At 43.8% G+C, this 27,210-nt stretch overlaps 1 protein-coding gene across 1 annotated transcript in view; it reads right to left on the bottom strand.

Moving 5' to 3' along the window:
- The window catches only part of LOC147707531 (dynein axonemal heavy chain 5-like), a 1,425,553-nt gene that overhangs the window by 562,620 nt on the left and 835,723 nt on the right, over window positions 1-27,210 (bottom strand). Inside the window, exons 61-63 of the mRNA XM_086925656.1 lie at window positions 11,738-11,848; window positions 4,492-4,658; window positions 1,817-2,003 (exon numbers count right to left, since the gene is read on the bottom strand). Coding sequence (XP_086781782.1) covers window positions 1,817-2,003; window positions 4,492-4,658; window positions 11,738-11,848 — 465 coding nt within the window. The remainder of the gene's footprint in view (window positions 1-1,816; window positions 2,004-4,491; window positions 4,659-11,737; window positions 11,849-27,210) is intronic.

The raw sequence follows: 27,210 nt of genomic DNA, 5'->3' as shown, positions 1-27,210 counted from the left end.
TGTCCATCAATTGTTCTTTTTGCATTTCTCACCCCGAGTGGGACGGGTTTGCCCAGACGTGGGTCCCTTGCTCTCCATGCCACTGGAGTCAAGCTATCCTGGCTGATGAGGACTGAAAGCCTGAAACCGGTCCTAGGATGCTGATTTCCAGTCCAAGGAGGACCTGGCCTTGCAGTTCGGGCTGGACTGTTCCCATTGGGTGCCAGGTCAAGAGTGATTTGCATATGGCTGGGTTTAAACTGGAATGGCATGGTGAGCAAAAAAAACTATAGATTTAGGCCCAGATCTCTGTATTGAGGTGAATGTATGACATTGTTCTGCAATCTGTCCATCAATTGTTTTTTTTCCATTTGTCACCCAGAGTGGGACGGGTATGCCCAGACGTGGGTCCCGTGCTCTCCATGCCACTGGAGTCAAGCTATCCTGACTGATGAGGGCTGAAAGCCTGAAACCAGTCCTAAGATGCTTGTTTCCTGTACAGGGAGGGCCTGGCATGGCAGTTCGGCCTGGATTGTTCCCATTGGGTGCCGGGTCAATACTGATTTGCATATGGGTGGGTCCAAACTGGAATGGCATGGTGAGCAAAAAAACGATGGATTTAAGCCCAGATCTCTGTACTGGGGTGAATGTATGACATTGTTCTGCATTCTGTCCATCAATTGTTCTTTTTGCAAGACGAAGGACAGCAGTCTCACAAGCTTGGCCGACACTTGAATAATTATTATGCACACAGACCTCCCATGATCATTAGGCACTCTTTACACTCTTTACAGATGTGCTGATGCAGGGTACAGACACATGCACCACTTACAATCATTGGCCAGTGGCAGAGATGAGGGGATACAGTGTGCATGTCATAAGACTACATTGAATAAACAGGATGAATCATGCTTGTTTGGAGACCATCCATAAAGGAGAACAAGTTACCAGCAGCATGTCATAGCTTTCAGTCTCGGCATCTCCAACCTACTCCCATAACTCAGTTTCTGGATGACCAGTGCAGGTTCTCTTCAAGCAGGGAATGATACTGTCTGGGTCATTCAACAACATCAGCCACAGAGTGTCTTCTAAGCACAAGTAGTATGGTCCAGTCCATACCTGGTAAAAGGAGGACAGCTAAGGGCTCTACTTTTAGCTCTCACGTTCTTCTACACTGGTGTGCAACTATCCTAAAAAAGAAAACAGTGGATTTGCTAAGAAGCCAACATTCTGTCTAGTCCTGGGGGCAGTCCAGCAAAACCAAGTGTCCAGTCACATTTATTGGAAAGGAGATTGAATCAGAGCAGGGTACATTTTCCTTTCAGTCTGTCATAGCTCCATGAAAACCATTAGGAGATTAAACCATCACCTTCCTTTCATGGATAATAGGTAGACAGTTACTTCAACCAGCACAAAGCACATGATAATGGGAATGAGCAGACAGCCCAAGTCTTCCTGTACGGAGTAAGGAGGAAGTGGATGCCTTAGGCCATCTTTCCAGACCACTATCAGGTCACACCTTGACTTGTTGGAACATGTTTGGTTTCATGCCACTTGCAGCAAAAGGTCCTCTGGATGATGATGAATCAAACAGGGAAGTGCTCTTTTCTTCATGAATAATCCCAGAGTGAGGAAGAATTTAAGGAGCAGCACAGGTAAACATGCAATTGAGGGAAGATACCCAACTTTGACAACCACTACTGTATGGAGCACTTAACAACTTTAATGCCTGGCCTGTATTATTGACGCAGTGACAAAATGTAGCTCCAGTGATTCCATCATATAGCAGATCTAACACAGCTGAATATTTCTCTATGAAAGAAGTCAAGCAACTTACCGTCAACAAAATCGCAGTTGCATTCCCTTCCACAGCAGACATCTGAATGGCAGACTTTAGACTATTCATAAAGTTGTGGTGCCCAGATGTGTCCACTGGATGAAGGGGGACATCAGCCATATAAAGAGAAAGCTTGACCAAGGTGCGGAGGTGAGAGCCGACAGAGCCAACCAGCAATAAATTTCCACTGGGGTTTAAAAAAGATACATACACATTAAACGTTTGTCATGCACATTTAATAAAGGTACATCTTTAGTATCTTTGAATCCAAGCACTGTTACAAAACATTATATGGAATGTGTAAAAATTGCTGGTCATTTCTACATAGTTGTTGTTTTCCAATTCTTGACATATATGCAGGGCGATTTTATAGTGGGTTGTGTTCCTGCATCTTTATTAGCGAGGTCTTGTTATGTGAAGTAGAATTTATAAAGTGCATGCTAAAAACATCTGTAGGCGGTTAAGAGCATGTATCAGCAGTTAATGTACAGTCAGTTAACTTGTCATATTGGACAATAACTTCATACTGTGTGACCAGGACAAGAGAGTCCTTTTCTCACACACTCATGGGTATGCACACACATACTATATCAACAAACAATAACTGTGGGTCTACATGAAACTAAGGTCTCTGTGTACAAAAAGTGTCAACCATGTTATTAAAGTACGAAAAGGGGACTGATCACATTGTGATATATGTACCCATCAGTTACACACTCTGAACCGCCCTGTTGTCATCATTTGGGCGATTTCACAAAGTGGTATGTCCACACTGTACATACCCAGTGGTAACCGGAAGCAGTGCTCAAAACAATATGTGTGAGTGAAAGTGTACAGATAAAAATGGATAGTGGAAACACAAATAATTTTAATGAAAGGCAACCACTACATGTATGGTGTGTGTTTCCTGTGTTACTTTTTTGTTGCTCCCCAGTACTGTAACCAACGTCCTCCTCTCAGCCCTTTTTCTACTTTCCCTCCCCACACCTTTGTCGCTGTACCTCTTACCACTCTTTTAAATCTTAATATTAAAACTATGTACCTAATCAGGATTCGCTATGGGGTTCACAATAGTTTTTCTTTAGAAACATAGTTTTACTGCATAAGCATTATCTGTTCTTGTTTTCCATTGGCTTCAATTAAATTATGTATTTCTATAAATTTGATTTTGAACTTTTTGGATGTTCAATTATGTGGGTTCTCATAAAATGGTTTTTTATTAATTTGTTTTTCTATGAATTTACATACTATAAAAATTAACACACAATGCTGCAAAACGAGCACCTTCAAAGAAGTGTACTAAAATGCTCCAAATAAGGAAAAATAGGTATGGGCCGCTTAAATGCTGGTACCCTTTAGTAATTAAATTCAGGAATGGCAAAAGAAACATGAACACTGACCTAAACAAACAAGTAGTGAAAACTTCCAGCGCCCTTCCCTTCAAAAACAAAGGCTGGCTACTAGTCGGCAGATTTTGAGTCTGAGGTATCAAAGGGTTTTACCTATTCTGTGTCAATCGTTAAATGCAGTAAAACATAAGGGCCAATATTCTACATTTATGATTTATTTACTGTTTACCTTAGACACAGATCACCGCAACGTAAGAGCATTTGGAGTGCCACAGGCAATCCGGGTATAAAAACCTGATGCAGTGATAAATGTCACTGGAATCGAGAGGTGTTGGTAATACCCTTGGATTTGAGGTTCTTGACCAGCGTTCTCCAGAGGCGGTCCTAGAGGGCTGGATCCATGCCAGATTTTTAGTATATCCTCATTTAGACAGATATAGTTATCAAACATCTGGCATGGATCCGACACTCCAGGACTGAGTTTGGAGAACCCTGTTCTTGACCAATAATTGAGAAAGCACTTGAGATAACTAACTAACACATATCTTTGAAATCCATGTGCTGATATTGCCACCCTTTTGCTTGTGGTAACCTGATATGGTCTGTCTCTGATATAATGGTGCCTTCCTGCATTTGAATAATGCAGCACTACCGCTTTACTTTACATTTGGAAGGGTGAAATGTGCTGTAATACCAAACTAAATATTTTTCAACCACTACTGCTGCACTTCAAAGGAGTTCGACACTCTATTATGTACGAATATATGACGTTATAACCAAATAATTACAACACACGCTTTTACAACGTGGTTTTTACATCGCAACTACCATTACATTGCATGATTTTATAATGCGTGCCATTACAACGCATTTTTTTAAAACTACCAGTACAACGCATACCATTACAATGCATACCATTGCAATGCATAATACTTGTAGGCCACTCGTAGGGTAAGTGTTGGATAATCTAGGGGTAAAAATTACTATTCCCACTCCCGTGAGTGCAACAGCAGGGAAAGCTTTGGATAGTGTAGGGGTAAAAATTACTATTCCCATCTACCCCAAAACCCATATCCACCCTAAAAGTAAAGAATCTCTATTACTTACCTATAATGCATTGTAATGGCATGCGTTGTAGTGACATCCGTTGTAATGGCAAATGATGTAAAGGCAGTTGCGTTGTAACAGCTGCGTTGTAAAAGCAGTGCGATGTAATGACTGCGTTGTATTGGATGTTACCCATTATGTACAGAACTGTCAGATTGCAACCAGGTGCATTCTGTAACTATTAGAGAAACACGATAAAGCACTACTGCAGAATCTCACCTGTTCTCACAGGCTAACACTCTGTGTATACGTATTATCTGTTCCACAATATTCTCTGACAACTCTATCTGAAGCTTCTGATGTCCCAGTTCTTCATTGTAGTGCTGGAGATAGGTTTGCAGGCACTCAGTGACTTCATCTAACTGTTGGACAGGCTGCAGCAAAACCTTGAAAAGAAAGAATAAGAAGTAAATATGTATTCATCATTGTTCGTACCAATCATTCAGCTTTTGGGGGCAGGATACTGTGACAATTTTGCTTCGGACTAGGCTTGCTTCACTGTGACAGCAGAGAAAATCAATATTTTTAAAGGCAACTACTGTTTCAAAATGCCAAGAAATTGTGAATTTGTTTTCAATGAGGCAAAGACAAAATAAGATGTGATTTACTCAGATCCTTCATAAATTGACAGCTTTGGGTGCCGAGATACTTTGTTTTTAATGTGGAGTTTGCTCTTCCTTTACATATATATGGTGTGTTGTAAGTTTTGCATAACAATTTAGGTTGAGCTACAGACAGCTTTAGCTGTTTGAAAAGATCTAATGACAGCACTGCACTATACACAACACACACAACAAAGAACACGCAGAAAGGGGCTTTGGCTCCACCAACTCACGCCATTGGCTTATTTGGGTGAGCCACTTTCAGTCACTGGATGAATGGTATGTCTGTCACGTTGTGGCTCAGCACATAGCGTTTACCAAATGAGTAATTTTTAAGGTTCGATTTTGGTGAAAGGATATTGAAACGGAGTATTTTAACATGAGGGTACAAGGTATCAAAGGAGCTTCTGATCATAAAAACTTCCGATTTGGGCTACCGTGCAAGCTGCAATGTTCTGCCAACCTCCAATCACCTGTTCTATACAACCGTGCAGCTAACACACCTCTCTCACAAAGTTTTGACATTGAGATGGGTTCAGAATTACAGATATGATGACCATTCCGTTATTGCTGCCAGACATGAGCATTGTGTGACCATTGCTGAAGCGCCTGTAGCCATTCTGAGTCCAAACAAATGCAAAAATAAATATTAGCAGACATATTAGAATGGCCTTTAAAGCTCAAGGACTGAGAGGTTGAGACCTACGATCTTGCAGTGACCCACAAACCTGGCTTGCATGGTCACACTCACAGCAGGGACTTCTTTGGTATTGGCAGCTTTACAGCTGCAACACTTTTGTTGAAATGGATCAGGCTATGGTGGGCATGAGATGAAATAGACAGAACAGGTCAGCAACTCCCATTTTTATTTCCGTTACATTGTAGCTTAACATTATCTGAGTATGAAGAAGAGGAATGCCACCACTGCCTGTTAGCTCCAACGGATCCGCCAAATCAAGAGCGAGCAGTCAAGCACCACCTGCACCGGAATCCTTTCCCAGTGCATGACGGGACAGTGAATACATGATGATGGCCAACACGGCTCATCTGGGAGTCACTTCTCCATCATGCCCAGGGGCGAAGCTTCAGGGGGATGTTTGGGGTGTTACACCTGCCTAGAAACATATTCTATAGTAAATAATTGGGTACAGGTGCTTTCAGTCGGCTATGGTGAGATGGATTTCACAGAGGGGTTTCATGCCCTAAAATTGTCTCTGTTTTGAAGGCCTTAAAACTGTTGGTCAGTTTGGAAAATATTGTGCTTTTGGTACCCCTAACAATCCACACTCCTCTCTCTATCCACTGCCGCTCTTACGCCCCCTCATGTCCTGCGTCTCATATAAGGTATGTTAACAAGGTATGGCAGTGTGATTGTTGTCAAATCTGAACTCACCGCCCCCCCCCCCCCAATCTTACTGACCAAGCTACGCCCCTACGCATAGCTGGAGGAGGGAAACCAATCACAAAGGTGGGCAAGGCCAACAGCTAAGATGAACTGCTTTCTATGACCCCTGGGTACTCCTAAGAAATGTAATAAGTATGTAATTTAAAAAAAGCTGGAAGAGAGAGAAGCCCTTTCTATAGGACAAGATATGTCCTGTCACATCTTTTGGCAGCGGTCATTTAGCAAAATCAGTGGCCTTGGGGTCCAGAAAGGCCTGAAGCAGCGAACAAAGAGCTAACTCTGTCCTGTCATCTCACAGGCTATTTTTCACCATTAAACAGCTGGAATGCCACTCGGAGTGGGGGCTGGTGTATATGCACTGGGATCACACAGATTAACAGAAATGTAAATATATGAAGTAATAGATTTTTTGCGTCACAATGTGTTTACATTTCTGCGCCTCAGTACTATGGAACTCAAAGCTGCCCAAATCTCTATCACAAGTCAGGAAAAGCAGTGGTGCTGAAGAAGAGTCGGTTTCCGGCCCTAAATTTACTTTGAATATGGTTGTCCATAATTAGCAGCCTTCTCGCCTTGGAGGAGTCAGCACATTGCGGGGCCCGCCTAAAGAGAAATAAGAGGGCTGTGGGGCCTAGAAGGCCTAATATCAGCAGAGTGCGCTGGATTGCTGCGTGCATGCTGCTCTTGGTCTCGCCTTGGAGGCCTTCCTATGGCAGTCCTCGTCTCAGACAACTTCTGGCTCAGTGGATGTGCCGTGCTAAGGCTCAGAGCGGAAGTAGCTAGCTCGAGAGTGCTATGCACCTGCAGCCACGGGACGCACATCAGAAACTAAAATGGGATTCTTACATCACAACTTTCCGTGACGAGTTTGATACAGGATCGTAACTACCTTTAGTGAAGCAGGCGCAGTGGCACCAGGCCCCTGATGCCTGAGGGGCACTGAACGCTGATTATTGCTGTATTTTATAGTTCGAATAGTAGCTACGAGTCCCATTTCCTTCCTTGCGCTAAGGCTAAACAGAATGCTTCGTTTCAAGCACAGGTGTTTACACAGTGCCCAGTTTTCAGTTAATCAACTGAATTACCTCTACAAAGACAATTGGAAAACCTTTGTAATTTTACTTAGACTGAATTCAAGTGAGTGTGCCTCTTGGCAAGTGATTTGATAGGCAAGGTAAGGCGTCTCTACGAACGAAGCAGGTTGCAAGAATGTGTGTACAGAGCCTATGTCCTTCTAAAATAGCGATGAGAGTTTCCGAATAGCAGCTTTATTAGGAAACAATAAGAAAATGTAACGAACTTAAATTCTACTTCAGTTCAGACTAAACTTGGCCAAAGAGATTAAGATGTGTTCTATCTAGTATGTATTGGTCGCCTTTGACCTTCTATGCCAATTTAAAGGTAACTAGATGGCATAATGCCATTACACACACCAAGTTCTAGTACTAAGTTACTGTCTACAAACCATTGTAATCTAATACTTTACTCTAATTGGTTGAATTAACGAAGCCAGACCTACTACTCCCAGAAAGCAGTGGTTGTTAAATGAAGGCCCAGGGCTGGAGATGAGCTTCTTTATGACGTAGAGACATCCGATAACATTTCTGTGCTTGCCGGCACAATTGTCATACCAGCCAGTAAAGAGGTGTAGCCGTGGTCCTCAAAGAGTGTGCCACAGATTAGGCCAGGGTCTTACACTGAGCCTACGTGCACATCCTGGAGGCACAAAGGGGCAGATTTACAAGGACTGGCGCATCCCTGCATATAAGCAGGGATGCGCCAGGTAAGATGCGTCATACAAGTTTACCCTTGCGTCACCACAGATGCGCCGCATTTACAATGCGACGCATCGTGGCGCAAGGATAAACAGAGGCGTGACACATCTGCTGGCGTAAGGACGGTGCATTGCTGGAGTCGTGTCGCAAGCACGATGCAACTCCGGCAATGCTCAGGGGCTGCCCATACCTAACATGCTGCGTCACGCCTTACGCCTGCTTCAAGCAGGCGCAGGGTTTTGACGCAGCAGCATCGGAAAAGTGACTCCGTGAAATCTTGTAGATTTCACTGCGTCACTTTTCCGGGGCTGTTTCCGACGGAACGGCCACCCTGCATACATTAAACCTGACGCAGGTTTAATGTGGCGCAGGGCTTTACAACGTGATGCATCTCACTAGATGTGTCACGTTATAAATAAGGGGCAACATGGCACATGGTTTACGCTGCCACTGCGTCACATAAGTGAAGCAACAGCGGTTTAAATGTGTCGCAAGGGGCTTGTAAATCTGCCCCAAAGTTTGGTAAGGCCTCAACAGTGGTATGCCAGTGCAGACTTCCACTGGGTGTGTCTTTTCGTAAGGGGTTTATTGTTGTTAATACTATTAAAAATGCTTTTCATTTTAAAACTGTTGATATGCTGCCGGCCACTTTTGTTGTGCAGTATGTAACGCTTCGAAAGTTGGGGGTCTCTGGTTTAGCTGTCCGTGTTTGGCTCGCCCGATGGCCACTGGGTTGAAAAGTGCCCATCCCAGCCAGTCTCACCTCCTCTCACCTAATCCAGTAATCGTTAAAAATAGCTAGCAAGAGAGAAACATCCTTTAACCTGCAGTCTTTACAATGACCAGCCTTTACAACAGTCAGTACCCCGCATGCGATGTTACCACGTGTTACTTTACTGCGCAAGTCGTTACAGCGACTTGCTGTAGGGGGCACGTTGTTGGACTGGTGTTATTTTTTGAAGTTCAACACCTTCCCTATTGTAGCGTACACTGGAGTTGGAATAGTAATTTACACTACTCCAAAGTCAAGCGCCCCCTAAAGCAAGCCGTTGTGATGACTTGCGTGCTAAAGTGACATGTGGTAACATCACAGGCAGGGTAGAGACTGCTTTATAAAGGAGTGTGGGGTAAATACCTACGGGGTTCCGTCATACTATCCTAGCAAGATAGATGAGGCTTTAAGGCCTATTAGAACATTGGAATGTTGGGAGCTCCATTGTAGACAATGGAGTGCTCCCTGCTTCTACGGGCCGGTAAAAACCCGCAGAGTAACATTCCAATGTTCTACAAAGGCTTCTCGAAGCTCGAGGGGATTTTTATCCCCTCGAGCTTCGAGAACCCTTTGTTTAATCTGTTAGAACATTCTGCCCTCTAGTGGCAGAATGTTCTAAAAGCCTTATAGCCCTTCGTAGTAGGGCTATACCGGCAATTAAAGTCCCGCTGTTTCGTTAAAGTCCCTCGCCTTCGGCTCGGGCCTTTAACGATTCAGCGGGCCTTTATTAGCCGGTATAGCCCGCTACGGCGGGCTATAAGGCTATAATATATCATCTACTCGCTCGTCTGATTAAATGACTGTGTTTATTGCTGCTTTATAAAGGGCCTGATGTCCAGTGGGTTCTTTTTATGAGTGTCAGGGGCTGGCCTAGGGGCGATGAGGCACCGCTGCAGGAAGCAGCAGAGAAGAATGCCCAGGCCCAGACATTCATTGTTTACAACACAACAGGTTAAATAGATACCGCTTGGCCTCAGCGGGGAGAGAGAGGAGTGGGGAGCAAGGAGTAGGACAGCTAAATCCCTGAAGCCTTTCACCAGACCTTGATGAATTAGTCCAAGACACCCACATTCTTGCATGGAACGGGGTTGTTTCTGGGTCGTTCAGTGTACGAGGGGAAAATTCTAAGAATGCAAATAATAACCTATAGTGAGGAGATACAATTCGGAGGTGATTCTGCTTATTTTGCACTAAAACGTTAATTTAAAATATCGATAAAGAGGGCTAGTAATATTTTTTTTTTAAACACTGACCTGAGAATAGGAAGGCTGACATGGCCTGCATCCCAGGTCTTTTGTTCTGGACCCCAGTAGTATGCCAGACAAACAGCTCCTGATCATTCGAAATTGACTGCGGTAAAATTCCAGTCAACGTGAAAGGGTTTGGGCATGAATGATGACCACTGCTGTGCAGAATAACCACATGGCTACCTGGAAAGCCAATCAGACGGCCAGTGACAGGCTAACACAAGGAAGCACAGGTAGGCACATGTAATGGATGGATGAGGATTTATGAAGCGGTCTACTGCCTGATAGGGCGGCCTGGTCCAAATAACCGAGGACGCAAGTGAGCATGCATGCATGTGTCAGTTTATCCCCAGGATTTGTGCAGTGTTCAGTCCATAGAAAAATTAGAGACTTATACTGGGACTTTTGGTATTATTTTAAAATACAAAAGCCAAATGTGTAACATACATTATAGATTTTAATCCAAGATTCCAAATATAATTATGTTTCTAAATATATCAATAGAGATCCCAATACAATCAATATAAAGGGCTGGTACATTTGATGGCTGTAATTTCAGAACATTGTCTCTAAGGGCCTTCACAGAGTAGCTCAAGATCTACTGGTAGCTCTTCAGCTCCCTGCAAGTAGCTCTCCTGTGTACAGTCCAGGCTACTAACTTTGAAGCTTTTTGTTTAAATGTGTATCTGTATACCAAAATGGTGAGTGTATATTTGAGATGAAATTCTGTGCATTTTCAGAACTCATGAACTGGTATTTGGAGAAAAACTGCTGAATTTCCAAAACATATTTAAAGCCGATAGCTGAGTGATAAATCATGTTGAGTTCGGAAGACTTAAGACTGATTACTAATATTATTACTTTGGAGCCAGGGGCATTGCAGCTGTGGCTGTTATGTATTACTTATGTAGAGGCATTCCACATTGAGAAAAAACGTTTTCACATTACTGCTGACACCCTCGCCTGAGGCACCAAGATGATCACTACTGGTAATCTTGCATTAGCTAATGCAACCTTGTCTGATGGGGTCATTATTGTAACACTAATAATATTAGTAGCTTGGGAGGATTTTCATTACACAAAAGTAGCTCTTATTACAGAAAAGGTGGGATAACCCTGGTCTATCCCATATCTAAAACACTTTCTACATTTTGCACCAGAATAGCAGACATTTGATTAACAAATCATAGACGTGTAGGTACTATTTGCATGGATTTCTAACTTCCTGAAAAAGCCCTTGGAATACACATAGAAAGACACTCCTCTTATGCCTGTCTTAAATATTGTCCACAGTGCACCTCTATTCAATCCAGCAGCCTCAGTCCAGCAGAAATATTACTTTATTAATGCATGGTGGGGAAATTACAAGTGTTGTCAATTATGATGTCATACCATCAGTGATGTCATTAATGATGTCAACTGTAATGTGGTGTGGCTTTTGGGCGTTTTTTTGTAATCCAAATATCCCTCTATAGAAAGAGATTTCAATTAATAAACATAAGTAGTTGACAAATGCCATCTAAGACCATGCAAGGCACCGAACACCTCTGAAACATTGCATATCGGCTGATAAAGCACTATTTGGCAGGGTAAAGTTCTATATGAAAGTTCAGTTGTGCATATATATGGGAAATAAAAGAAACTAACCGTGCATGTGGTCTTACCTTAATGCCTTTATTCAAATTTCCAGTATTTTTCTGATGGGAAAATGTCATTTCCAATGGGAATGTGACAAAGCGAGTCTTAAGTGACCCAAACTGGATATCTGAAAAATTCTTGAAAAACAAATAATATTTCTACATAAAGTGTAAACAAGTATAAGTAATTCTTTATTGCCAATAAATTAAAATCATTGCATTATAAAACAAATACGTATCAGCGAAAGCATTATTAAGATTAGCATGTGATGAGTTATGACAATTATTGAGTTAAAACATTGAGGCGTAGCCGGATTGTGAGCAGCAGATCAGGTTAAAAGCAGACTGTTACATTAAAATTAGTTTTGAACTGTTTGTTGTGGTTTGCTGGTAATTGAGCCAAGACTGCTTCTGGCTTAGGTTCATTGTTTGGTGTTAATTGGAGGGAGCTGTTTTTTTACGTCTCGCCTGGCGGACGCAGCGCAAAGCGCTGCCGCCAGTGAGAAGTATTGTTACTGAGTGGCCTCTCATGCGAGACAAGAGATGGGCACGCGCAAGAGACGGAGTGGAAATGTGGACGTGCGTGTGAACAGGAGATGTTCACGTGCGTAGGGCTCAGCTCGCTCCCTCTCTCCCCCTCCCTCCTTGTCTACGTGCACGCAGGACAGGAGATATGCACTGCGTGCTTTCACTCTCTCCCCCTCCCCCCCGTCGGCTCCATGGAGAAAGCTTGTTTTCCTGTTGTGTCCGATTCCTGAAAGCAGCCTGTAGGTGGCACTGCCATTTGAGGTTTCAAGGCCCCGCAGCTTGGTACCCGCTGCATCTGTCTCGTACAGCTGTACCTTCCCGCCCTGGATGTGCACCCATCCTTCCACCCCTCCACAGCAGTGCTCAAGGTAGGTGCTTCTCTTTCAGTTTTTGTGTTCGTTTCTTTCCTCCCTAGCAGGGTGGGGGGTCATGCAGGCCCCCGACCCCCCTGCGCTGGGCTGGCTGCACAGGACTGATGCTCCCTTCTTCTCTTTGGGTTCAATCCACACCAGGCACCTTCCGTAGCGGGGGTTGCATCAGGACCCTGCCCCCCCTCACACTTCACACGCTGCACGGGGGCATCAAAGGCTTTTGGGTGCTTGGAGATGTCTCATTGCACTAGTTGAATCAACATGCGAGATTGGTTGTAAAAAACGCGTGTTCACTATGATTTCATAATCTGAATTCTGGTCTCTTGAATAAAAAAGTGCTAGAATAACCAAACAAAGCGACTCAGACAACCAAAGATCGGAATGAGCAAACATCTACCTTACTATATATATATATATATATATACCATAGGTTTCAGGCCTTATATAGTTAGGAATTAGCATTTTAAAAACCTTGCAAATTCACTTTAAAAACCATAGGTTTCAGGCCTTATATAGTTAGGAATTAGCATTTAAAAAACAATTGAAATTGCTCCTATATAGTTAGTTGTACTAACTATATTTCGCGCACCCGGAATCCACTGCTGATGATGTCACATATTACATCATTCATGACATGGTCAGTGACATCACTGATGACATCACTCTATTAGTTACCTTTCACACATTGACCTCTTGCTTGCCTGGATGTTTGCACACCTCTGTGCTAGAGCATTTTTCTGAATATTTGGCATTAGGTTGACCAACCACAGTGTTTTTTTTGGTATATTCAGGCCTGAATACTGGTGCAAACTTTATGTCAAGATCACATTGTAGCCTGACGATAAATGTGGCAGTATTTTAATTTTTTTAATTGATTTGTTCAGTATTTTGATGCAGCTTTCAAACAAAAAAACGTAAATAACAGAACACTAACCAATAAAATGTTGCTCTGATTGTCTACAGTTTGAGCTATTGGCATTGCTAAATAATGCAACACCAATAGCTCAAACTTTAATAATGCAAAACCTATTGCATTGCAAATGCTTGTTCTGTGTAAGCAGCCTTGCTACATATAGCAGAAACCTTGTAGCATTGCATGATAACTGAATTCCTTGACCGTTCAAGAGTGTCCTTACTGCAGGCCGCAAAACCTGATCGGAAGAGTCCTTAAAGCAGGGCGTAGCAATTTTCGCCTTAAAGTGAAGTAAGCTTTCTGGCTATGGCGGCATTGGCTTTCCCGGCCAAGGCAGCTTCCAGGAAGGTACAAGGTCCTTTGATGGAAATAAGGCTACCCAAAATAGTAGGAGTGTGTGTTGAATGGGCGCTGGTATGTGGGTCATGAGATATAGCTTCGGGTGCCAAGAAGTGTAAGAATGCAAAACTGCACATGAGTGATGTTTCTTGGGCAAGCTCTGCCTTATTAATGATCTGAGATTGTTGATTTGCAGCCTTGTTAAAGATTTTTTTGAAGGTGGTAAAGTCCAGATTTGAGTTTGGGGCGTTTTCTAGTTTTAGATTGTGTTAAGCCTGCTGGAGGACCATTGTTCACGAGTTTTATTTTTGATCTGCCTCCTCATTTACGACCAACAGGTGGTGACCAATGAAACTTGTGGGGCTGCCGAAAGCTTCCAACCGAGTTTGATGAGGGTACCACTCCAAAACGGGCTTTGGTGGAACAGGCCAAACTCCAGTCTGACCTGGGATTGAGATGCATGCTACGGAAGAGGCATTTAAAGAGTGACGATTGAAGCAGGTTTAGTGCATTTGCGATGCTCCCTTTTAATAATTCAGAGTGTGAGTGATGGAAGAAATTTTGTTCTGAAGACCTGTAGCAAATAATGTTTTGATGTGCTGACAGTCTTTTTTTGAAGCAGTTTAAATGCAAACTGAAATTTGTAAGTGATGGCTCTTCTGTGGGTGAGGTGCTCTCTGCACGATAATCGGGCGTCCATTACAACACCTAAATATTTGTATGACATGACCAGTTCTAAGGGTTTGACAAAGGCTTTCCACATGAAGTTGTAATGTTTGTGTTCACCCCAGGAATCACAGGACACTGCGATGTAGGAAATACAATTATTTATTCACTTGCTCCAGGAGAGCGCCGGGAACACGTCCGATAAGTGTTCGGACTGTGCGCTCAATGCCGCACAAAATGGCGGCCACGCTCCACGTCATTACGCAGCCGCATAATAACTGGAGCACTACACTACATATATCCCTCCATTTTTATACACAACAGTTGAAAGTAAAGTCTCACAGTCTGTCTGCTGGTAGGACCATTTGCCTCCCCCCATCTCAAAGTCTCTGTACCTTGCTGGTCTTACCACATTTCTTCCCGACGGTGTGCGTCTCACCGGGGTAAGGGAGTGACCCTTAGGACTCTCTCCAGGCAGGAGTGCTCCCATTCTTCTGCCTCCCAGGGGAGTCTCTCTCCTTGGAGTTTGGCAGGGGCTTCCAGGAGATTCCACATCGACAGGGTTGTTTGTTCCTTCCCCTTCTCCTTCTCCTCCCCTTGTCCCGGAGTTCCCTTCTTCTTCTCTTGATGGGACACGATCCTAAGGTCGGACCCGATGCTCTGTGGGTTGTGATTCTTCTTCTTGGGCCCACTGCAGTATCTTATTGCATTTGGACATCCGATCTTGGGACAACTTTTTTCAATTGCTCAGCAGCGCCGCCCTGTTGTATACCTCCTTTACTTGCAGGGCGCGCTGAAATTGCTGTCCCCTTTTCTTCTCTGCTGGGCCAATTTAACTCGGACCCATGCCCCTCTTTCCAGATTGGTCTCCTTCACATTGCGCCTTTTGTTGAAGTGTTCCGTGTATATCCTTTGGGCTCCTTCCAAATTACGATGGACCACAGCAGGGGACCATTTGCTTGTGATGGTGCGTTCTTTCCACGCAAGGTTGTCTTTCGTGAAAGGGTCACCGCCGCGCAGGATTTGGAAGGGACTGTAGCCCATGCATGTTGGGGTGATTCGGTAGGCCCATAATGTACTCTTCACTTCCTTTTCCCAGTCCATTCCCGCTCCAGTCGCTGATTGTATGGAGCCCATTATGACTCGATTAAACCTTTCGGCCAATCCGTTGCCAGCCGTGTGATATATGGATGTATATTTTATCTTGATGCCATTCCTTTCCATGTAGTTATTCCACTTCTCCGACGTGAACTGAGGTCCATTGTCACTCAAGATGGAGCGGGGAATGCCTTCTCGGATGAATGTGGCAGTGAGGAACTTCAGCACCATATCCGTGTCCATTTCTTCTTGGATGTCTATTTCAGGCCATTTGGAATACCGGTCTTTGAGTACTACCACATATTTCTGTACTTGTCGCGCATCCAGCACAGGACCCAGGATGTCAATCGACAACTCCTCCCACGGATTGGGTGGGGTGTCAAACTTCTCCAATGAGGGATGCATTAAGGTTTGTGATTTGTCCGCCCCCTGGCACTGTCCACATTTCCGCACAAGTCTTTCTATCAGGCTGTCCATCGCCGGCCACCAGTACATCAGTTTTGCTCTCATCTTCGTCTTCACGATGCCTCGGTGCCCTTCATGTATGATAACCAGCAGGCGTGGTACCAATGAAGCGGGGGGCACTTTGTCGCCTCTGAATAAAAAGGTACCTTGGTCTCTGACGGATAACTCATCCTTTACTTCGAAGAACTTCCTATGCTCAGCTTTCATATGCTTCTTCTCAGGCCAACCTTGCAGTATGAAGCGCTTCACTTCCTTGATGTCTAGGTCGTCCTCATACGCTTTTTTCCACTCTTGCTCACTTTTTCATGGTCTTCCATGAACGCAACACTGACATCTTCTTCTTCCACGTAAGGCGGTGCCTCCTCTATGGCAGCAACCTTGTTCTTTGCTCCAGGGATGTACTCCACATTATACCAGTAATCTATCAGTTTCAATGTCATATATGCAACGCGTGGGGTGGCATCCGCATGCCCACAGGACGTGGGCACTTTGACTAGAGGCTTGTGGTCCATTTTGAGCCTGAACCTTGTGCCCCACAGAAATTGGCGGAACTTCCCCAAGGCCCATACTGCAACTAGCATTTCTTTCTCTATTACGCTGAATTTCTGCTCTGTAGGCGATAGTGCCCTTGACGCGAAGCTGATTGTGACCAACTCCCCATTTCTCCTCTCCTGCATGAGGACTGCTCCCAGACCTATTTCACTTGCGTCTGTTGTGAGTATGGACTTCTCTTGTTGATCGAAACCTTGCAGGGGAATGGCTTTGCTAATGTCTTCCTTGATCTTCTGGAACTCTCCTTTTGCCTCTTCTGTCCACACATAACTTGTTTTGTCGCGTAGGAGTTGACACAAGTGGTGTGTCTTGGTGGCGAAGTGCTGCACGAATTTACTGTAATACTCTGCCACCCCGAGGAACGACCTTACTTCTTCCTTACTCTTCGGAGGGGGTGCTTCGCATATGGCTCTGACATTGGCATGTTTGGGCGTGATGCCATGATCACTGATTTCATGGCCCAAATAGGTAACGGATGGCATTCCAAATCGGCACTTCTCTCACTCCGCCGTGAGCACGTTACATTCTAAGATCTGCAACACCTCAGACAGCTTTTTGTGGTGGTCAACTTGATCTTTGCCCATCACCAAAATGTCATCTTGGAAATATTGTACTCCCTCTATATCTTTAAACAGTCTGTGCATCAGTTTTTGGAATACAGCTGCTGCAGATGCCAGCCCGAACGGCATTCTGCAAAATTGGTAACATCCGAATGGCATAATGAAGGATGTGAGCTTGCGGCTCGTGTGGTGTAGGGCTATCTGATGATAGGCCGAGGTGAGGTCGATGGTGGAAAACCAACGTATCCCCTTTGTTTTTGCTAGCATCTCGTCTATCCGTGGTAGGGGGAATTTTTCGACTATTATGTTCTTGTTCAGTTCCCTCATGTCCACGCATAAGTTAACTTTGCCGTTGGGTTTCCTCGCCACCACCAGGGGGGCCAGCCACTCTGCACAGCTTATCGACTCGATGATGCCATTGTCCTTCAATATTTGCAATTCCTGTTGTACTACCTCTCTGATGGCCAGCGGTATATTTCTCACCTTGTGGGATACCGGTTTGGCATTGGTTCTGAGGTCAATTCTGTGTGTAAACTTCGTCAACTTCCTGACTTTGCCTCCGAACACCGTGGGGAATTCCTGCTTCAATCCTGTGACGTCCGGTTAACGTTCCAAGCTGGTCATTAAAATTTGTGTGGTACCTCCCGGGTTCAGCTGTATGCCTAGATCGCCCTGATCCATCCATCCGAGCACGGAAGTGCCCTTTTCGGCTACATACAGCTTGCACTCAGCACTGCGTTCTCTGAATTCAAATTTCAAGACAAGATATCCTACCATGGGGATGGACTCTCCCGTGTAGGTGACCTGCCGAATGTCCAGAGTTTCTAGTTGAGGCCCTAGGTCGCGTCTGAAGCGTTTGTTCCACACCGTGCGTTGTATTATGGTGTACGGGGACCCTGAGTCTGCTACCATCTTGATCGGTATCCCCCCTATCACTAGGTCACATTGTGGTTTCTTTGAGCGATTGCAGTCGATGCCCAGTACATGTTCTTCTATGCACAGCACGCTGTCCTCCTCTTCGTCTTCTTCATCTCCTTCTACTCCCGACTCCTGGGTTATGTACTTGACCGTCGGTCTCTTCTGTTTGCAGCGGCATACTTTCTCGAAATGTCCCTCGATTCCGCAGAACATGCACTTGGTGCAGAAAGCTGGGCAACATTCACCATATGCCGCATGGGATGGGCTGCCGCACCTGTAGCACACTTTCTGGTTCTCTTTGGCATGACTTCCTCCCTGCTCCGTCCGGGCTGTCCATTTGGCTCGTGTCTTCCCTTCCGCTGTTGCTGCTTTGCTCCTCCCCGGCGGCTCTAGGTCAGTAATTCTGTTAACCATAGGCCTCAACGCCGTCTCTCTCTTCGCCGCGTCTGCGTACCTCTTGGATAGTTTGGCCTTCTTTACCTTGGCGATGACTTCCTTCAAGGTCGCATCCCCATTCACCCACAACTTGTCTTGGATGGCTGTGTTTGTGGTGTGCATGACTATTTGGTCTTTGATGAACTCATCATGTAAGGTGCCAAACTTACACGTGATCGCCAATTTCTTTAAGGCTGCCACCTATTCGTCTATGGACTCTCCTACCGCCTGTTTCCTCTGTTGGAAATTGTATCTGTCTATGGATGTACACACCACTGGTCTGTAGTGGTTGTTTAAATCATCTATTGCGTGTTGGAACACGTCATCATCTGCTCCTTGTCGGGGTGCGGGGACTAGATTTTGGAAAACTCGGATGCCTTCCGGGCCTAAGTTGTGGAGTAATATTCTCTTCCTTCTCTTGCTTGGAAAAGCCTCTCCACTCTCATCCTCTAAGGCCTCCAGATAGTTCATAAAGTATTCCCTCAAGTCCATCTTTTCATCAAGGATTCCCCGGGCTTGGGTAGAAATGGGATCGGTGTCGTGAGCGATGATGCTTGAGCACACATTTCCACTCGCCTCTCTGGTTGCACCTCCTCTCCTCTGAGGCTGCCTGGTGCGCTAGACCTGCTGTGGCGGGCACTGTCTTGTCTTCACTGTGCAGCATGTGCTCAGCCAGGGCCTCCGGCAGGCAGGATGCATTTTATAGGGCCTAGTAGTGTAGACTTGGCGGGTACTTGCTCCCTCTACTTCTCCCCGGAAGCGCAGCTGCGGTTTTCACGATGGGTGGTTTTTGCTTCTCTGCCTCTTCCGCGGTCAGCGGTTGTGTCGTGGCCGGGTGCTTGCGGAGACTCCTGTCCTTGTCCCCTTCCTGGCCCTGCCCTCTCTGCTGTTTGCAGCCTTATTTCCTTTTTGCGGCCTAGGTCAGTTTCTCTGCGCCGCGACGCTGCCCACTGCCGCGCTCTCCTGGTGTGTCCTGCTGGATGCTGCCTCACTCGTGGCCTCCTTCCCTTTTTTTGGGGTGTCTGGGTTCGGTCCTCGGTGCCTCGCGTTTGTCTGTTTTATTTTTTTCTCTGTGTGTGCCAAGTCCCACTCTAGTCACCACTGTAATGTTTGTTTTCACCCCAGGAATCACAGAACACTGTGATGTAGGAAATACGATTATTTATTCACTTGCCCCAGGAGAACGCCGGGAATACGTCCGATAAGTGCTCGGACTGTGGGCTCAATGTCGCACAAAATGGCGGCCACGCTCCACGTCATTACGCAGCCGCGTAATGACTGGAGCGCTACACTACTGAAGTTTGGATAAATGCTCCAAGATGTGGATGAGAAGCATATCACTTTTGTTTATAATTGTGGTTTAATTCCAACCCCAACATTTGGATGTATTCTGCCAATTGAGTACTTAGAAGCTGGAGGCCGTTCAGGGCTTAGCTTAATAGGACAATGACATCACCATATTGAAGACACCTGCGACTAGTTTGGGAGAATCTCACACCCTTTCAGTTGGTTGTTGAGGTCGGCCATACAAGATATTGAATAAGCAGGCTTTAGGCCTGTGTGAGTAGGAATCAAAGTTGAGACACTCCTTATGTCGAAAATTGCTTAAACAGCAGCTTACATTTCATTCGTGTGCAGTGCAGCCCATATTAATCAACACAAACAACTAACAAGAAGGATGAATCTCGAAGTGAACCGCTGCACGAAATAAGAGTGAAGCGGAAGAGGAGGTTTTTATGCCCCTCGATCCTTGGAGGACAACTAAGTCAGGAATACTGGGAGAACAATAAAGTCGGTAGTCCCGCATTTACAGGCAACATAAAAACTTGGTGTCTTGAAACAGCAAGTTCAACATTTGAACCCTAACTGATGTTGGTTGTTTATACGAGGACTTGAAACTGGAAAACTACTACAGAGAAAATCAAAACTAAGGTCTTGATAAAGATGGAAAAATTCTAAAACCATCGAAACGCGTCAACGCAAATTTGTTAACATAATCCTCTGGTGGATTCAGTCCTGTATTTGTAAAATAAGAAGTACATCCAGGCTGGGTCTCTAAATAATTGACTTAGGATATGTTAATTTGAATGACAGAGTGTATTGTCTAAAGCCCTTCTTTTCTCTTCTTTATATATCAGTCCGTATTGTGATATTTGCTTGTATAATATTAGGAATGTTGTATCAACTGTGTTGATTATATGTATGAGATATTGGTGTAGGAAAAATTTCTTTTAAAATTGTCGAATGATTTTTAATGATAATATTTTAATAAAACATGTTTTGAAAATTGATATTTTTAATTGAATGTTTTAGTAAGTGTTCTGTGTGTTGTTAGTCATAATAGTGTGGGTGCTGCTAGGAAACAGATAAACTCTAACCTCTTATGTGTTGAGGTGGTATTGCAAATTATTTTCCTGAGGGATTTTTTGCTACACTTGCTAAGACTACCCTATTCCCTTGTCAGAACAAGGGGTCTCTCTCTGCTTGCTTTTCATTATAGATGAACCATGGCAGACTGTCTGACCTTTTTCACCTTCACTGGTTCAAAACACCATTCAAGGGTGTTCTTTGAAGTGTTTCCAAACATTATAAGATTGTGTGATGTTTGCCACAACCCATTGCCTGTTAACTACCCACTTTGAGGTTGCTTCATGAACTAGTGCTTGAAATGTACTTGATTGTGGGACTTCTGCCTCAATTTGTGAGTGTTTCCTGCATATACATTCCACATCCTGATGACGAATCTGCTCTAAGTACTTATGCCCAGGGGTCGAAACGTCAACAAAACAACATATGTGGACTGTGTTTTTAAGACTTTGCTGGAGGGTATCAGCACACGTTTAACAGGTGTTGATTTCAAACATCCTACTATCACTATCAGCCACATGTATCCTCTTCACTGCGGCATGAATTCCACCGCAGTGCTGGCCATTTCAATCGTGGGCGTGGTCATGACGGCTCCCGGCCGTCATGAGCACAAGCCCACTGTGACTCATGGCGGCCGGGAGCCATCATGAGCATGGAAGAGGTTATAGTTCTGTCCATACCACATATGCACTTTTTTTCACAATTGATCAGTTTCACTGCACCGTCACCTTTTTTTTAACCGGAGTTTCTATATAGCGCAAGCTTGACCCAAAGGTATCAGAGCACTTTACACAAGCACCAGTTGCGTTCCATGAGGACACATTCATTTTTGTTAGGCACAGGGAGATTAAGTGATTGCCCAGAATCACAAGATGTTGAGCGTCCTTGCCGAAACTCGAACCTAGTTCCCCAGATTTTAGGTTGACCCCCCTAGCCGTTAGGCCACATCCTCTCCCTTTGAGGAGCACCTTATCTTTCTAGATAGAATATAAGAATTGCATTTGGATTTTTAAAAAATATTTTCAAAAAGGGGATATATATAAATAAATGCATTAAACGCATTAATATAATTACTCTTGTGAGCAGTTTTCTCGTATCCCTATTCTGTTACTATTATCTTAGTGCTATGCTAACACAATTCCCGTGATGAATAGGACACGTTAAAACACAAACATTCACAACGCATGCCTTTACAACGCGGTTTTAACATTGCAACATACATTACAATGTATGATTTTACAACGCATGCCATCACAAAGCATTTTTAGAAATTACATTTACAATGCATTTTATTACAATGCATACCATTAAAACACATACCATTACAAAACATACTCCTTTTAGGGCAACAGTAGGGTAAGTTTTGGATAGTGTAGGGGTAAAAATTACTATTCCCACTCTAGTGCGTTCAACAGTAGGGTAAGTGTTGGATAGTGCAGGGGTAAAATGACTATTCCCACTCCAGTGAGTGCAACAGCAGGGTAAGTGTTGGATAGTGTAGGGTTAAAAATTACTATTCTCCATTACTTACCTCATAATACATTGTAATGGCATGCATTGTAGTGACATGCAGTGTAATGCCATGCGTTAGAGACAAGCGTTGTAATGGCTGCGATGTAATGGCATGCGATATAAAGGCTGTTGCATTGTAATGACTGTGCTGTAAATGTAGTGCGTTGTAAATGTAGTGCCAATGTAATGACTGTGTTGTAATGGTTGTTTCTGCTCCTGACAGGCACAACTGCCCTTCATGTGCCAAGTTAATTATTATCCATGCAAATGCATGCAAGTTATCCTGCGCAAAGCAGCCCTCAAAGACCAAAAATCCGATTCAGCAACCCACAACTGTTTTCTGTTCAGCTATCCAATCAGAATACTCTCTGTCACACTTGTCACACTAGAGAGAACAATAACTTTTTGTGTGCTCTTTCTTTCGTTGGTTGTGGTCTCTTTATACTGGAAAAACTCAGGGGCATATTAGCAAGAACCTCATTAAAATTATTGCCATTTTAGCAGCAGGAAAAGGCCTCTAAACCAATGGGCTTGCTAATATGCATTATAGAACTCCAATAGAAGCCCAGGTTAGATGTCCTGCACATTTATCCTGGGCTTCTATTGGAATTCACAAGCCCATATTACCAAGCCCATATTATCAAGCCCATTTTCGCCGTTTTAGCGGCAGTTTCCTGACGCTAAAACTGCGATAATTTTAAAGAGGTTCTTGCTAATATGCCCCTAATTGTCCCTTCTCTGCACTCCCATTTGAATCCTGCAGGCGTAACAGGCGCAGACAATCAGCTCCCACATATCTGAATCTTTGTGGATACTCAACTGAAAAACTGCCCTTCTTAGTCAGATCATCTACCATGTAATCGAGAGGAAGGATAGCCCTGCTAGACCCCTGAAATGTAACAACATGGACAAGATACCTGTGATCTGTATACTCTATAAAAAGGTAATAAGCTCCCACTCATAACCCCTCCTCCAGAAAATCCAAAGTGCTCACTAGCCCAATATAAATCCTGGGGCTCTGGCTCCACCACTGAAAAATTATTCTCATACCCCTCCAAGGTTCATCAGGCAAAAAACACCACCTTTCGTTTACCATCAGCCATCTCCACCAACACTGCACCTAAACATTTGGTACTTTATTTAGCTCAAGAGAAGTACATCTCATTAACTGTTGTCCCAAATATTTTGCTGTAAGCACTCTCAAATGAAACTATATTGAACTCTTCTCAGTACCTCAAATAGTACCAGATAATGCTTTTCAGTGCTCCAACCAAGCAACAAGATGGCATCTTAGAAAACATGAACATATCCATCCCCTCAAAGGTCACTGGCATAAAGTGCTGAAACACTGCTGCTGTGAAAGACAGGACAAAACATGCAGTGCCATCAGCATGTTAATTTGCAGGCCTATCCGGTAATAGGCTTAGTTGCAGGGCCAATATGTCCATATTACAATGCCCATAAAACTTTAATTCTCTTTACTAGGCAGAATCTAGTTACTATAGTCACTCTTTTCATTCATCTTTTCTTCAACATTAGGAAAACTAGTCACAGGTGACACTTCAGGAACATGTTCTGTCCTTTTGTTCTTTGTTTAGACGTCCTCATACAGCTTATCAAGGAATACATCTCTGCAGGTCTGTTGCCTTTCCACTTTTGTAGGGCCTATGGCCTTAAGTTTAAGCTTAATCTTTGACTGCGGCCAACCTGCTGAGATATCAGCAATTCTCATTTTGCTACATTTTGCAGTCGTTTAGTTAAATAGGCTGTAATGCCTTAGTACAAAGAATTGGCATAGTCTATATGGGACATTACCATGGCTAGGACTACCGGTATTAGAGCTTCCTGAGTGAGAAATCTACTGATTTTTCTTATTTTTCCCAGCTGAAAGAAGCACATGGAAGTCACTGAGCCAATTTGGGTCTTCATTGTAAGATCGCAATTGAGTGTTATACCCAGACTTTTAGAAGAAAAGGATGGGGTTGGAGGCTGTCCTAATTCATTTGGCCAAAAATGAGGGCTCCAAGGGTTGTGAGCTCCCCCCATTAGGATCAATTCAGTCTTGTCTGGATTTAGTTTCAGGTGATTGCTATTCATCCAATCACGAATGAGTAGCACAGTGGTCTGAAATTCATGGACGGAATAAGGGGAGTTACTGATGGAGAACATGAGTTTAAAGTTGTCAGCGTAGTTGAAAGTACGCACTTTCCTTTTTTTCAGAGCACGGATCAGTGGGAGATGGTGGAGGTTGAACAGATGGGGGGATAGTGAGGAGCCCTGCAGGACTCCACATGTAGTCTTCATCTTAGGGAACTGGCCTATGCTGACTGACTGAGATTGGTTTTCCAAGAAGGAACCGATCCAGTCAAGAGCTGAGCCCTTGATTCCCGCGTTTCTGACATGGTCGATCAGTATTTCATGGTCAACCGTGTCAAAGGCTGTGGAGAGATCCAGCAACACCAGAGCCTGCGGGGAGCGGTTGTCGGCCTCCCTCCGGAGAGTGTCCAATACTGTAAGTATGACAGCCTCTGTAGAGTGTGCTGGACGGAACCCTGCCTGATGGGGGTTAAGATATTCAGACTGTTCCAAAAAGGCAGAAAGGCATCTGGCCACATGGGCTTCAAGTAACTTAGCTAGGTATGGAAGCAGCAAGATTGGGCGGTAACTCATCAGAATTTTAGGATCAGCCCCTGGCTTCTTCAGGAGGAGAAGAACAATTGCCTCCTTAAAGGTTTCGGAGATTTAGCCCAGGGACAGTGACTTGATCAGAAGGGATAGATCTGGGCCAGGGAAAGCAGCAACAGCTTCCCTTAAGATCCGAGGTGGGCAGCAATGCCTGGGTGAGCCCAATTTTACCTTGACCAACAGATCCAGGAATACTTTGTGGCTTATTGTCAGTATTTGCTCAATGCTGTGAGGGTTCGTTTGTGTAGTCGAACATGCATCAGGGGTAGGACATGTAGGAATGCTAGCCTTAATTGCCGTAGTTTTGTTGATAAAGAAGATGTTCAAGGAGAGAAAGAATTGGTGTGAAAGAATGAGTATATAGGTAATTACTTAAATAAGTATTAAAATCCAGGCTAGTGAAAATGGTCTTATCAAACATTTGCACTAAAACTGGTTCAGCAAATTAACAGCTATAGGCTTGATTATAATGCCATGGTATTAGGTGGTCATTTAAACCATTCAATTGCCATGGTATTAGGTGGTCATTTAAACCATCCAATAACTAACAATACCCCATCGATTTTTATTTACAGGAGTTACTATACATATCACAATTAACTGTGGTACTTACAACCAGACTCTAGGCTTCTTTTAAGGTTGAAACACATTCATTCAATTTTATATGTGAATCATATAAGTATTACTTTGAGTAATAGGATTGCTGTTTTCCCAATGTTGTTATTCCGTTTTACAATGGATATCCCATACCAGGATCCATAATGCTTTTGATTACCAATTTATAAAATTGGGAGGATTTGAGTCCTTCTAAGCCATAATAATTTTTATGCTTTGCGGTCCCCACAGATAAGCAAATTGACATTGGAAACCTAAGGTCTATCATTGAAGTTGAGTCTACTATGGCAAATATTGCAGTGGGTGGTGATTTTAGTACATTTATTTCTGTGATATTCCTACAGATGGAAAATACTTTATTCCCAAAGGCCTCTGGTACTGGGCATGCTTATAACATATGCGTGTGATCAGATTTAGTATCGCTACAACATGCACACACATATGCATTTAGAAGCTAAATCTTCTGCAATTAAGGTCCTCTTTTAAAATATATGACACTAACAGCAGTGGGCAGCTCTTTCTTCTGCAGTTACTTTGCAGTTACTCTTGGATGCAAGGGCTGTTGATGCATTTAACCAGCTGGTCTTTGAATAATAATCCAACACTAATAACTTGTGCCTTGGAAAAAACACAGTGATACATAATCCTTATTGTCTGAAAGATCTTCTGAAATCTTTAAAGAAATTTCATATCGATCACTTGTATCACTCTACGATTCTTCAAAAGGAACCTTGGGTATAATATTGTAAACTCTATTTCCATGCATCTCAAAGGTTTGACGAAGAACACCTTGTTTGCCAACAGGTCGGCTTTTCCCCCCAACAATGGCCCACGAGATAGGTTTAAACACTGTTTTGGCATCGTTTTTATGCAACCAAGGATCTGTATACTTCTGGCAAGCTGTGGCATGCTAACAGCTGCCATGCCTCATATACACAAATAGATCAAATAAGAGACAAACACAGTACAGTAAATTAACTAGCTCACACAATTCCTTCACCACAAGAGCACAGCCCTTTGAGATATGCAGCAACAATTCCACTTCTAAATATTCTGAGCCCTGAAGGCCACCCAAGAATAAATTCACATTTGAAACTAAAACAACACTGTACTTTCCAGGCAGGATAGGGCTGTAGGTCCCAGAATATGTACTTGTGCACCCCGAAATCCAGTGTCACAACATCTCGAGGTGTGCCTTGCAGGTAGGGATGAGAGCACAAAAGTCATCTAGTGTGACTTGGTTACACAACTCCCCTACCCTATTGCTCAAAGTCTGTAGCACTTTTGAGGGGATGGGTCCAAACATTGCCATGACAACACACCTCGGGGCATGAGAGGGACTGTATTTCTGGTATAGGCCTATTTGATAATAGGCTTAGTAGCTTCATGCTCTGGAGAGAGGCAGTTACACCAGATACCAGTAACAAGGGATTAAATCACCATAACATAAACTTCATAAAACTGAATCCTTGCTCT

This window comes from Lissotriton vulgaris, chromosome 6, assembly GCF_964263255.1.
Source record: "Lissotriton vulgaris chromosome 6, aLisVul1.2, whole genome shotgun sequence".
NCBI lineage: Eukaryota > Metazoa > Chordata > Amphibia > Caudata > Salamandridae > Lissotriton > Lissotriton vulgaris.
The sequence above is the reverse complement of the archived record's forward strand: the minus strand, read 5'-3'. Positions and strand labels throughout refer to the sequence as shown.